Raw genomic sequence first — 11,670 nt, 5'->3', positions numbered from 1 at the left:
CTGTTGTCATTTCCATAAACTTCATAGCTTCTTTACCAAGAGCAGTTTCTGTCTCAAGAAACCACTTTGTTTGCTCATGCATAAGAATGAACCCTCATTCACTTCAGCTTTATAATGCAATTGCAGCAATTCAGCCACATCTTCAGGCTCCACTTCTAACTCTAGCTTCCTTGTTATTTCCACTACATCTGCACATACTTTCTCCAGTGAATTCTTGAACCCCTCAAAGTCATCTGTGATGGTAGAAATCTACTTCTCTATATTCACATTAATGTTGACATTTCAACCTATTCCCGTGATTCACTGTTTTCAGTGGAATCTATAATCATGAATCCAATGTAAAGGGACTTCCCTGGTGGTCCAGTGGTGAAGAATCTACCTGCCAATGCAAGGAATGATGGCTTGATACTTGTTCAGAAAACTACCTGTTCAGAGACCCAAGATCTCACATGTCGCCAAACAACTAAGCCCACGTGTCACAACTACTGAGCCCAGGCAACACCACTAGAGAGTCTGTGTGCTGCAATGAAGGTTCCTGCATGACCCAGCAAAGATCCCGCATGCCTCAATTAAAACCAATGCGACCAAAAAAATAAATTAGTAAATGTTTCTTTTAAAAGATTATAAGTTTTTTCAAAAAATGAATTCAGTGCAGAAATTTTTCAGTTGACTTTGCCCAGATCCAACAGAGGAATAACTATCTATGCAGCTATAGCCTATAATGTACTTCCTAAATACTATGAGTTGAACATCATAATTACTGCATGATCCATGTGGATGTTGTGTTGGCAGCCATGAAAATAACATGAATCTCATTGTACTTCTCCATCACATTCTTGGATGCTTTGTCAGCCAGCAGTAATATTTTGAAAGTGATCTTTCTTTCTGAGCAATATTTGTCTCAATATTGGACTTAAAACATTTGGCGCCAATGTCGTAAACAGGTATGCTGTCATCCAGGCTTCACTGTTTCATTTACAAAGCACAGGCAGAACAGATTCGGCCTAACTTTAAAGGGCTTTAGAATTTTTCAAGTGGTAAATGGCCATCAACTTCCAATAATCTGCTGCATTAGTCCTTATCAAGAGAATCAGCCTGTTCTTGGAATCTTTAAAGCCAGGCATTGACCACTCCTTTCTAGGTATCAAAGTCCTGGCAGGCATCTTCTTCCAATAGATGGATATTTTGTCTACACTGGAAATCTCTGATTCAGTGGAGCCACGTTCGTAGATTCTCTTAGCTAAATCTTTTGGAAAACTTGCAGCAGCTTCTATATCAGGTCTAGTTACTCCACTCTGCACTTTATGTTATGTAGATGCCTTCTTTCCTTAAACTTCATGAAGCACCCCCTGCTATCTTCAAATTTTCCTCTGCAGCTTTTTCACCTCTCTCAGCCTTCATAGAAATGAAGAGAGTTAGGGCTTTGATCTCGATTTGGCTTTTGCTTCAGAAAATGTTGTGGTTGGTTGGATCTTCCATCCAAACCCATAAAACTTTCTTCATATCAGCAATTAAGGACGTTTTGCATTCTCAGATAGAGACTCACAAACTTAGTTAGAGAACAAACTTATAGTTGCTAGGGGTAGGATGGGGAAAAGAGATCATTAGGGAGTATGGGAAGGTCATATACACCCTGCTCTATTTAAAATGGATAACTGTCCAGGACGGAAGTGTGTCACATGGTGTGTCTGTGTGTGTGCTCTCTTTCTGTGTGTGTCTAACTCTTTCTGTCCTCATGGACTGTAGCCTGCCAGCTCCTCTGTCCATGGGATTTTCCAACCAAGAACACTGGAGTAGTTTGCTCTTTCCTTCTCCAGGGAATCTTCCCAGCACAAAGAACGAACCCACAACTCTGCTCAATGTTAGGTGACTGCCCTGTCAGGATGGGAGTATAGGGAGAATGGATACATGTATGTGTACAGGTGAGTCCCTTAGCTGTTCACCTGAAACTATCCCAACACGGTTTGTAAATCAGCTATACCCAATACAAAATAAAAAGGTTTTTAAAAATAGACTGTTTTTTAGTTGGAGTAGTTGAAGCTATTCTGGGAGAAAGATACAAAGAGATGAAAAGCCTAACTGCCACTTTTCAAGAGCCCAGAGCAAAAGCAGGATGCCTCACATGCCCCCAGCACACAACACTTGAGGGTTCAGCCAGTCCCCGAAGCCACCCCTCTGACTGACCCCTGGGAACACCTCTCCCCTCACCCCATAGAAGGAACCAGCTCACCCCACCACCTCGGGGAGTGAGCAAGCAAGGAAACTGTCATTTGTTCTCTGTCCCCTCTGCTGAACCAGGACCCCCAGTAAAGCCATGCCTCAATTTCTTTTAAGAAATTTATTTCTATTGTCTGGCCTCTGATTGATTTCTATTGATGAAGGAGGCCAAGAGCCTGGTGTGTAACAATTTGGGAACAAGAGACACATGGGGGCTGGGAGGAGGACAGGACTCAGGCTTGGGTGGGGCAGCAACTTGGTGGGTTCAGGTGATCGATGTGTCAGGGGAAGACTCATGCATAGGCCTGGGGACAGGGCCCTGGGTGTAATCTCTGGCAAGAGGCAACATGGGGACCACGTAGCCCAGTGGAGAAGGCTGGTGAAGAGGCAAATGACTAGGAGAGCAGGAGAAAGGCAGAAGGACAGCATTAGAGTCCTGGTCAGGACAGCCAGGTAGGGGAAGACGGGCCTCTCTGGACAGGCCTGGCAACCCCCACCCGTGCATGCTCCTGGCACCTGGACATAGTCTAGACCCCAGATGAGAGTGGAATCAACTGGGAGGTAATTTTAATGAGTGTTGACAACGAGCATACTTCTAAGAACATGAAACTCCACCTGATTGCTCTTGCTACTTCCCTAAAACTCTGCTCGAATCTATTTCCACATCTATAAATAGGGAACCCAGAGTCACTCAGTGACAAGACATGAAATGGAGCACTGCCTGTGCTGAAGTGTCAGCACGACCCTCCGAGGTCAGGGCTCACTCACCCCTGAAGCTAGCAGAGGCCAAGAGCCCCATGATAACAGCGAGATGGAGCCCTCTATCACAGATGTTGACCTCTCAATGTTATTGGTAGACCCACTTCCCAAGAATTAGGAGGCCTTGTCAGTCCCAACGAGTGATGGATGATCTCACTCTTCATCAGTGGATAGCCCTGAGACGTGAACGTGAGATGCTCAATGCTGCTTGGACACTGCATAAAAGTAAATTATGAGGGGGAAGAAAATGGATCACACAGGCTACAGTGTAGATCCCTTGGAGGAGAGCATTGCAGTCCACTCCTGTATTCTTGCCTAGAGAATCCCCACGAACAGAGGAGCCTGGTAGGCTAAAGTCCATGGGGCACTAGGAGTCAGACATGGCTGAAGCGACTTAGCATGCACGAACGCACCAGAGTAGAACAAGCAGCCGGAAGAGACCGCCAGGGGGCGCCCGGTGGCAGCGCTGGATCCCGGTCTCCACGCGGAACCTGGAAAATCGGATTCCGGCCTCAGTCCTCAAACTTCCTAATGAACAGTTACTTTGGCCCACAAAAGGTCTAGGACTACTCTCGGACAGAAACTACTAGAAAATATATTGCTGATGACACTGCACTTAAGGGCTCTCTCCAGGCCCTTTCAAGAGATCCACAGTTTTCCGGTGGGGGGGGGTGGTTTTTTTTGGGGGGGGGGGGCGGTGCAGGGTGCAATCTTGAGTCTTTTAAGAAAAGCAGGGCTTCCCTCGAAGCTCAGTCAGTAAAGACTCATCCTGCAACGTACGAGATCCGGCTTCGATCCCAGAGTCAGGAAAATCCCAAGGAGGAGGACATGGCGACCCACTGAAGTACTCTCGCCTGGAGAATCCCCATGGTCAGAGGAGCCCAGCGGGCTACAGTCCTCGGGGTCGCAAGAGTCGGACACGACTGAGCGAGTAAACCACCACCGCAGGAAGACTGCAGGCGGGAATGAGGAGGAAGGTTGAGAGGCGAGAATGTCTTGGAGGAGAAAAGTCCCCAGCTGAGGGACTGGAGGAAGGAGTGAGTCAGGAGGGCGCGGCTACTGCCCGGTGTCAGTGAGGGGGCGGAGAATGGACTGATGCCGGGCTAGCCCTCGTATAAATAGCTCCCAGCAAGGTCGGATCCAACCGGTTTCCACGTGGTGATGGACAGGAAGGCTGGCCCCGGAGCGCGTCTTGGTTTCGCGGCTCAGGTGCTACTCGTGGCTCTCCGGTTCTGCACGGCGCGAGGCGGTGAGTTCGGGGATTAATCTGCGGGGAGTGGACACGGGGCCTTAAGACCCGAGAGGCATGGGGTGTCCGAGGCGGTTCGGGGAACGCCGCGGCGGGGCCGCCTCCCTGCTTTAAAGCTCCGCGCGCTCCTTTCCCGCTGGGCTCCTGCTCCCCGCCCCCACTCGCGGCAGGTTGCCGTCCCCCTGCAGGGAAAACAAGATCTGGGTGAAAAAGAAATCAATCCTAGCAGGAAGGGAGGGAAGGCAAGGGGACGTGAGAGCCCCGTCGGCGTCACGAAATGCTGCTGCAGCCCCCCGGGCTCCCGGAATTCGGAGTCACTGAAGCGGGTGCAGGAAAGGTGGCGGCCGCTTCCGAGGGACCGAACCCACGCGGTTCAGGGGAAGGCTGGGTGGAGTCTGACCAGTTGCGTTGGCCGCAGGAAAGGTGGCGGGAGATGGGCAAGGGTCTAGGTGGAGTCCGCCACTTGGGCGGGAAGTGGGGGGCCAGCGCAGGAGGGAGGGGCGGGGAGATGGCTGGAGTCTGTCCTGGGAAGCCTCCTTAGTGTCCTGCTTGGTTACAACACTATTTTTTCCATATCCCTCCCCGTCCAAAGAACCTCAGGGCCTCCAACAACTTCCCATCTGTGAAGGGATCCTAAACCTGCCCTCTGTCAACTGGCACCCTATCCTCTTGCCTGAGAATTCACCCCAGCAGAAGCCTCCCAGCCTGGCCCCCAGGACGTAAAGCAGGAGAGATGGGAGAAGAGTTTCCCAAAGTGTGTGACACAGGGCACGAGGGTGAGGACGGGCACCCCCACTTCTACCCTTTGGTCCCACATTCATATTCCCTGAGACTATGGAGACAGTGGCCTCTTATAGCTATATTTAAGACAGGAGTTGGAGAACCTTTTCTTCAAAAGACAGAGAGTAAATCTGTTGGTCTCCACAGGCCATGTGGTGTCTGTGTGTGTTAAGCATCTCCACATTTGTGCTACAAGAGCAGGAAAAGACGACCTGAAAAAAGCAAAAGAACAATGTGACTGCCCTGGGTCACAAAACAGTAACAGATGACTCCTCCCCTAGGGACTAGTGCAAGGGATGCCTTAGCTGCCTGTTAGTGAACCAAAAACTTGCTCTGTCCTACCTTGTAGGTTCTGGGTGGTGTGAATGTGAAAGGAGTGTGGGTCCAGCAGATATGGGCTACTGTCCCCTGACCCCTCTGCTCTAGAATGGCTTCCTTGGTCCATGGAGATATAGGGGATACTGCACGAAGCCTCAGGCATGAGCAGGGAATAGTGTGTGCATGCTAAGTCACTTTAGTCATGTCCAACTCTTTGTGATCCTATGGACTATAGCCCACGAGGGTCCTCTGTCCAAGCGTTTCTCCAGGCAAAAACACTGGAGTGGCTTGCCATGCTCTCTTCCATGGGATCTTCTCTCACTCAGGGATAGATCCCACATCTACTCCAGCTCCTACATTGCAAGCGGATTCCATACCGCTGAACCACAGGGCAGGCCCCAGGGAATAGTGGTCCTACAATTCTGATGTCAGGCCTAAGCCACCTGCTGCTCTCTTCCTATTTGTTGCCTCTGGCCCTTCTTATGCCAAACCACCATATCGCTTTAATCCTATGGTGGCTGGTCTATCTGAACTAATGACTAGGGGTTGATGAGCCCAGATCATGATAGACAACGTTGACATTTCATGACCAGAGGCTTCACCTCCACCAGCCCCCAGGACCATACCAGGAGCCACATTGAAATGCTGTAGTATTCCCCACTGCAAATCACATGGCCTTGCTTCAGGACATAAAGGGTCTGTGTTGTGAACCTCCAAGTAAAATGCCATATTCGTCACATAGCACCTCTGACGTCACAGGTTCTGCTGGGTCATCTGCCCAAGAAGCAAATCATCATTCACCAATCGTCTGTGACTGTTTTTGTGCTAGGACAGCAATTGTAACAGAAAACTATGGTCTGCAGAGCCTGAAATATATCATATGTACAATTATAGAAATCTATGGCCACACTGGGAATTAAATGGAGATAGGATAGGGACGACACTCTTCAGCCCTGGAGGGTTGTAGATTGGTACTCCTCTCTGTCATTTTCTCCAGAATATGATATTGTTTACATGTACTATTGGGGGATGAAGGTCAGTGTCAGAAGTGTGAACTTGGAAATCGCTTCTATGGTAGCCCTCACCCCATGGTAATTTACTAACTGTGAAGATTTTTCATTCATATTGCAAATGCAGTGAATGTGAAATGAGCACTATGAGGACCAGTGAATGGGTGACACTCCTGTGGGCAGCACGTGGGACAGATGTGTACTCCTTACCACAGATCTCAGGCACCACAGTAATAACAGGCGGGCCATGATGATGTTTCAGACTGCTGGACATGATAACAGTCCCACTCTAGGTCCTTATGAATGTGGGGGTGGCTTCTCTACCAAGTGTACACTTACCCCAGTCAATGACCGTGTGGCTTCCAAAGGCCAGAAGGACTTCTGCACTTGCTGTGGTGAGAGGAGGGCCCTCCTTGCTGATGCCTGGCATCTCTGTCTCTAGTGATGGATTCTGAATATAAGACCTGACTCAGTGCTGGATACTGCACAAAGGACCCAGACATTTTGTTGGGATGTCTGCACTCAGCCTCCTGAACATCCAGCCTTGTGTTTGTCTCTATTTTTTTATATAATTTTTCCTTTCAATCATGTAGTTTTTAACAGGGCTCACTGCTCTTCTCTTTGCCTTTAGGATCACCCTGTGCTGTGAGCCAGCGACGTACTCTCTGCAGTAAGTCTTGGCGACAGTGGGGCTCTCTGGTCACTTTGGCCGCTGCATCTGCTTTGTTGCTGACATAGAGCACTCCACCTGGCATCAGCTCTTTCCCCTTCTCCTTCCTCACTCCTGCTGGAAGCACACAGGAACACCAATCCCACCACTGTCCCTGACCTTCAGCAAAAGTCACCCTTGAGCTGTTGGAGATGCTCCTCATCCATTCTTTCCTCTCGGGCTCCATAGAGCCTGGTGGACTGCACACTTTCCTGCCCTTTCATACCGTGCCCGCCCTGGCACATTCACTTCTCTGAGCCTTTAATCCCCTTCTCTACCACCTGCCTCGGAAGTTCTGGATTTTCTCTTTCATGCCATGTGGGCCAGGCCTTCTCCAGGATTCCAAGACCCATCAAAGTGGTAGATCAGCAGCATCTCCCTGGCCTTGCTAAATCCTGTGAATTCTCCTTTCTGCAGCTTTGGGTTCTGTGTTGGCCTTATGAGCAGAGTAGAGATAATGTTATGTGGTTTCTCCACTTGCTCAGCCTGTAGGTGGTGTTAGGGGGCAGGGGGGCCTTCCTGCTCTACCAACCCAGCTCTGCAGCTTTACTCTGCTCTCACATAAGTTGGGGGAAGAGGTAATGGGTCTTCTCCAAAACCTGCCCTCACCTGCATTTTCCTTCATAGACGCTCACTCTCTTTGCTACAACTTCACCGTCTATCCTCACCCCAGTCCTGGAGAGCCGTGGTGTGTAGTTCAAGGCCAGGTCGATGGGAATGTTTTTCTCTCCTATCACTGTGGTGGCACCAAGATCCAATCCACAAGTCCTTTGGGAGAAGAGGTGAAAACTATGAACACTTGGGAAACACAGACAGAAACACTGAGAGACATTGGGAACTTCCTCAAGGGGCAATTGCCTGACATTATACCGGAGAAACACACGGCCAGAGGTGAGTTCAATTCGGTTCAGTTGAGTCACTCAGTCGTGTCCCACTCTTTGCAACCCCATGGACTGAAGCATGCCAGCTTCCCTGTCCTTCACCAACTCCCAGAGGTTGCTCAAATTCATGTCCATCAAGTCAAACTCATGTCCATCGAGTCCAGGGGTGAGTTAGGAAGTCCAAATACTGAAGGGGCTGCATCCATTGTTTATGGGTAAAAAATTCAATTGGGTATTGGTCCTTCCCTAGTAGTCCAGTGGAAGGAGCAGGCCTTGGAGGAGAGAACAGGGCCAATTACCTGTGCCCAGGGGAGGTGGACCACGGTGAGGCAAAGAATTTGTCAAGTCCAAGGCTGAGCTCTTTCTTTTCCTTGGTGGAGTCAGGCCCTCTGACCCTGCAGGCCAGGATGACGTGCCATTGTGAAGAGGATGGACACATCAGTGGATCCTGGCAGTTCGGCTTCAATGGAGAAATGTGCCTCCGCTTTGATTCAGAGAGTGGGCACTGGACAATAGATCATTCTAGAGGGAGACAGATTAAAGAGAAGTGGGAGAATGACAGAGCTGTGACCGACTTCTTCAAGAAGGTCTCCATGGGAGACTGTCGGGCCTGGCTTCAGGATTTTATGGTGTGCTGGGAGAAAATGTTGAAGACCTCAGGTAAGTGAGACGAGTATAAGGAAGTGGTAGTCCACTCAAGGTGATATGGACCCAATGTCTGTGTGTGCATGTGTGTGTCTGTGTGTCTGTGTGTGTGTGTTTTGGCAAAGTGACCTATCTAAAGTGAGCTGTTCCTGAAACGGATGGCCCTGGAGAGTGTCATACTGAGTGATTTAAGTCAGAAAGAGAAGGAGAAATATCATAAGACATGCCTTATATGTGGAATCTAAAAAGAAATAGTGCAAGAAAACTTACAAAACAGAAAGAGACTCACAGACTTAGAAAACAAGCTTATGGTTACCCGGGGGAAGGGATAGATAGGGACTTTGGGAAGGTCATGTACACACCGCTATTTGTAAATGGATAACCAACAAGCTCCCACTGTATAGCACATGAAACTCTACTCAGTGTTATGTGCCAGCCTGGATGGGAGAGGGGTTTAGGGGAGAAGGGGTACATGTGTATCTATGGCTGAATCCCTTCACTGTTCACCTGAAACTGTCATAGCACTGTTAATGGCTATACCCCAATTAATAATGGTTTGGTCATGAATAAAAATAAAATAAAATAATGTAAAAAAAAAAAATTTAAAAAGTGAGTTGATCCTGGGAGAACAATGATCCGGGATGCTCTGTCATCCTCCTTCCTCTTCCACCTCCTGACATCTCTCCTCACAGCACAGGCATTTGGACTACTGAATGTAGATTTTTGCTGATCCAAATCCTGTAGACGTCTTTTTGATATCTGGGATTTATTTCTCACTGTACCCTCTTTCCACAATCTTCTTTTAAATGTCACCAATTCCACTTCAGGAAAACTGTCAATACCACCTCTGCTGTCAGCTCCCGAGGACTTCATCCTCATATCTCTGATGTCACAGCAGGAATGAGTGGCTGTGTTGGAAACCTTGCTCCCCCATTAGCTGTCAGAGCCCCGTGAGGACTGGGCTCCTCCCTTCCCCCCATCTCGCCTGAGGATCTAACACAGGGGCCTCCATGTGATGGGTGCAAGCTGTCTGCACAGTAGGGGTTCTGAGTCAGGGGGGTGAGGAGGCATCTGCCGAGTTTGGGGTCTGGACAAGGGCTTCACTCTTACTCTCCTTGCAGCATCACCGACCACAGGCCCCCCTACAGTGCAGTCCATGGCCACAGCCATCAAGTCCAAATCCTGGATCCTCCCCATGGTCCTCACCAGTTTCATCATCTTTTCCTAGGCTGAGTCCTTTCCAGGAGCAGGTACTGAGGGAGGAAAGGCAGGGGCACAGGGCCTGGTGTGGGATGGGTAAGGTGAATCCCGGCCAACCCCTGCCCTCACTGAACCGCCTCATCGTGGAAATGAGCAGGTGAATAAGACCCCATATCACCTGAGAGCAGAACTTGGACAAGCTCTGGCCTCAGTTCTGAAAGGTCCTCACTATTAAATGACAGTGGGAAGTGGGGGGTGGCTGGGGGCCTGTTGAAGTTAAGAGGGTTTAGCCAAGTCCCCTGAGTGAGCACAGACTGCTGGCTGGCAGGGCCCCGGTAGGTGGTGTGAGAACAGCAGGCACTCAGGGCGAGGGCAGGACTCACGGGGGCTGAGAGCAGCATGGGGGCTCCACATGATGTGTCAGCAGGGAGGGGACCCACCCAGGGGCCAAGATGAGAGGGGCCGGGCTCTCATCCCAGGAGGAAGGGGCAGGAAGGCCTTTGCAGACCCAACTCCAAAGGCCCGTTCTCACAGGAAGTGGCCTGGGTCAAGCAGGCAAGACAGGAGCCCCACAGCAGAGACTGTGGGAAGGGCTGAGGCCAGGCCTGTGCTCCTGGAGCAGCAGCAGTTCTGACTCAGTGTGGCCTGCAGGTCACCAGCCTCCTGGGGACCCAGAGCCTCCATCACTGAGCAGCCCTGCCTTGAGCAGAGGTGTCTGGGGATGGGGGGGGCCTAAGCTGGGTGGAGGTGCCCAGCTGGGGGGACCAGGAACAGATGGGGGCAGGGACCCTGGTCCTGAGAGCTGTGTGTGCTTCTCAGAGGCTTGAGGGGCGCAAAGGAAGGAGGTTTGCCTGCAGCCCCCCAGGGCTGTCAGGAAGCAAGACCCCTCCTCCGGGGACCTGCTCCCTGGTCCTTTAGGACCCCCTCAGGGAGGATCCAGACCTGAGTAAAGGGAGCAGATTGATTCCTCACTGGCTGCAGTCCTGAGCCTGAGCAGGGGATGTCAAGGCCTGGGGTGACTCTGTGACACAGGAAGGAAGGAGGAGGTGACAAGAAGCTGCTGGGCCTGGGGTGGGGGTGGAGGACATAGAAGCCCCTCAGTGAGGGCGGGTCTGGAAGGGGGGCTGGGGAGGGGCGGCCCAAGGATAGTGACAGAATTTCCTCAATCTCCTGGGCCAACACCTCTTTCTTTTCTGCAGGTGATGCCGCTCCCAGGAAGCCCCAACAGGTGCTCTGTTGGCCTCAGGACTCAGTCTTTGCTTGGCCGCCTTTGATCTCCTGCTGTTTGCATAGTTTGCATATTTTTTAATACAAATCTTTTAATGAGAGATGATGAATTTTTTTTGTTCCATATTATGTTTTGAGAGTGAGTATGATGAAAACAGTGCTTCCCTGGTGGCTGAGATGGTAAAGAATTCACGTACAATTCAAGAGAGCTGGGTTTGATCCCTGGGTTGGGAAGATCCCCTGGAGGAGGGCATGGCAACACACACCAGTATTCTTACCTGGAGAATCCCATGGACAGGGGAGCCTGGCAGGCTGTAGTCCATGGTATCACAAAGAGTTGGACATGACTGAGAGACTAAGCACACACAGCACATGATGAAAAAACTGTGATTTATCTTTATAGAATTGGTCCAGTTCTGTCTCAGTGGGCACTCTGCCTCATTCAGCGATGACTGCATTACTGAATGCTCCTGCTGGTGGGGCTAATCAACTACCACTGGAAGATCCTGGGACAGTTTCAGTTTGACAATTTCACACAAGGCTGGCTCAAAGTTATACAGGTCCTGAAGCTATTTCTCCCTTGGAATGTAGTTTTCTAGCTTTAGAAATTATTTACCAATTATCTTCTTGGTGATTGGAACTGATTTTATTTATTTTAAAAGCTATCATTTTACT

General features: G+C 50.0%; 1 protein-coding gene across 2 annotated transcripts; it reads left to right on the top strand.

The window, feature by feature from the left end:
• The first annotated feature begins 3,423 nt into the window (after positions 1 to 3,423).
• Positions 3,424 to 11,096, top strand: LOC147366304 (UL16-binding protein 1-like). 2 transcript variants are annotated; one of them, XM_086318289.1, is made up of 6 exons: positions 3,424 to 4,225; positions 6,965 to 7,003; positions 7,670 to 7,933; positions 8,308 to 8,583; positions 9,690 to 9,818; positions 10,968 to 11,096. In XM_086318289.1, the coding sequence occupies exons 1-5, from the start codon at positions 4,138 to 4,140 to the stop codon at positions 9,794 to 9,796; spliced, it is 774 nt and encodes a 257-aa protein (XP_086174415.1). In that variant the 5' UTR covers positions 3,424 to 4,137; the 3' UTR covers positions 9,797 to 9,818; positions 10,968 to 11,096. The 2 variants fall into 2 exon arrangements, with proteins under 2 accessions (XP_086174415.1, XP_086174417.1); XM_086318291.1 differs by having other exon boundaries at positions 4,123 to 4,225; positions 7,795 to 7,933.
• Positions 11,097 to 11,670: the final 574 nt, after the last annotated feature.

Source organism: Bos grunniens, chromosome 9, assembly GCF_055505025.1.
Source record: "Bos grunniens cultivar Pamir isolate PY7600 chromosome 9, Bosgru_T2T1.0, whole genome shotgun sequence".
Lineage (NCBI taxonomy): Eukaryota > Metazoa > Chordata > Mammalia > Artiodactyla > Bovidae > Bos > Bos grunniens.
This window is presented reverse-complemented; position numbering and strand designations above follow the sequence as displayed.

Bases quoted from the DNA above. Each gene is read 5' to 3' on its own strand.
- LOC147366304 (XM_086318289.1), top strand. From the start codon at position 4,138: ATGGACAGGAAGGCTGGCCCCGGAGCGCGTCTTGGTTTCGCGGCTCAG. The intron at 7,004-7,669 runs GTAAGTCTTGGC...TTTCCTTCATAG, and splicing joins CCAGCGACGTACTCTCTGCA to ACGCTCACTCTCTTTGCTAC. The intron at 8,584-9,689 runs GTAAGTGAGACG...CTCTCCTTGCAG, and splicing joins GAAAATGTTGAAGACCTCAG to CATCACCGACCACAGGCCCC.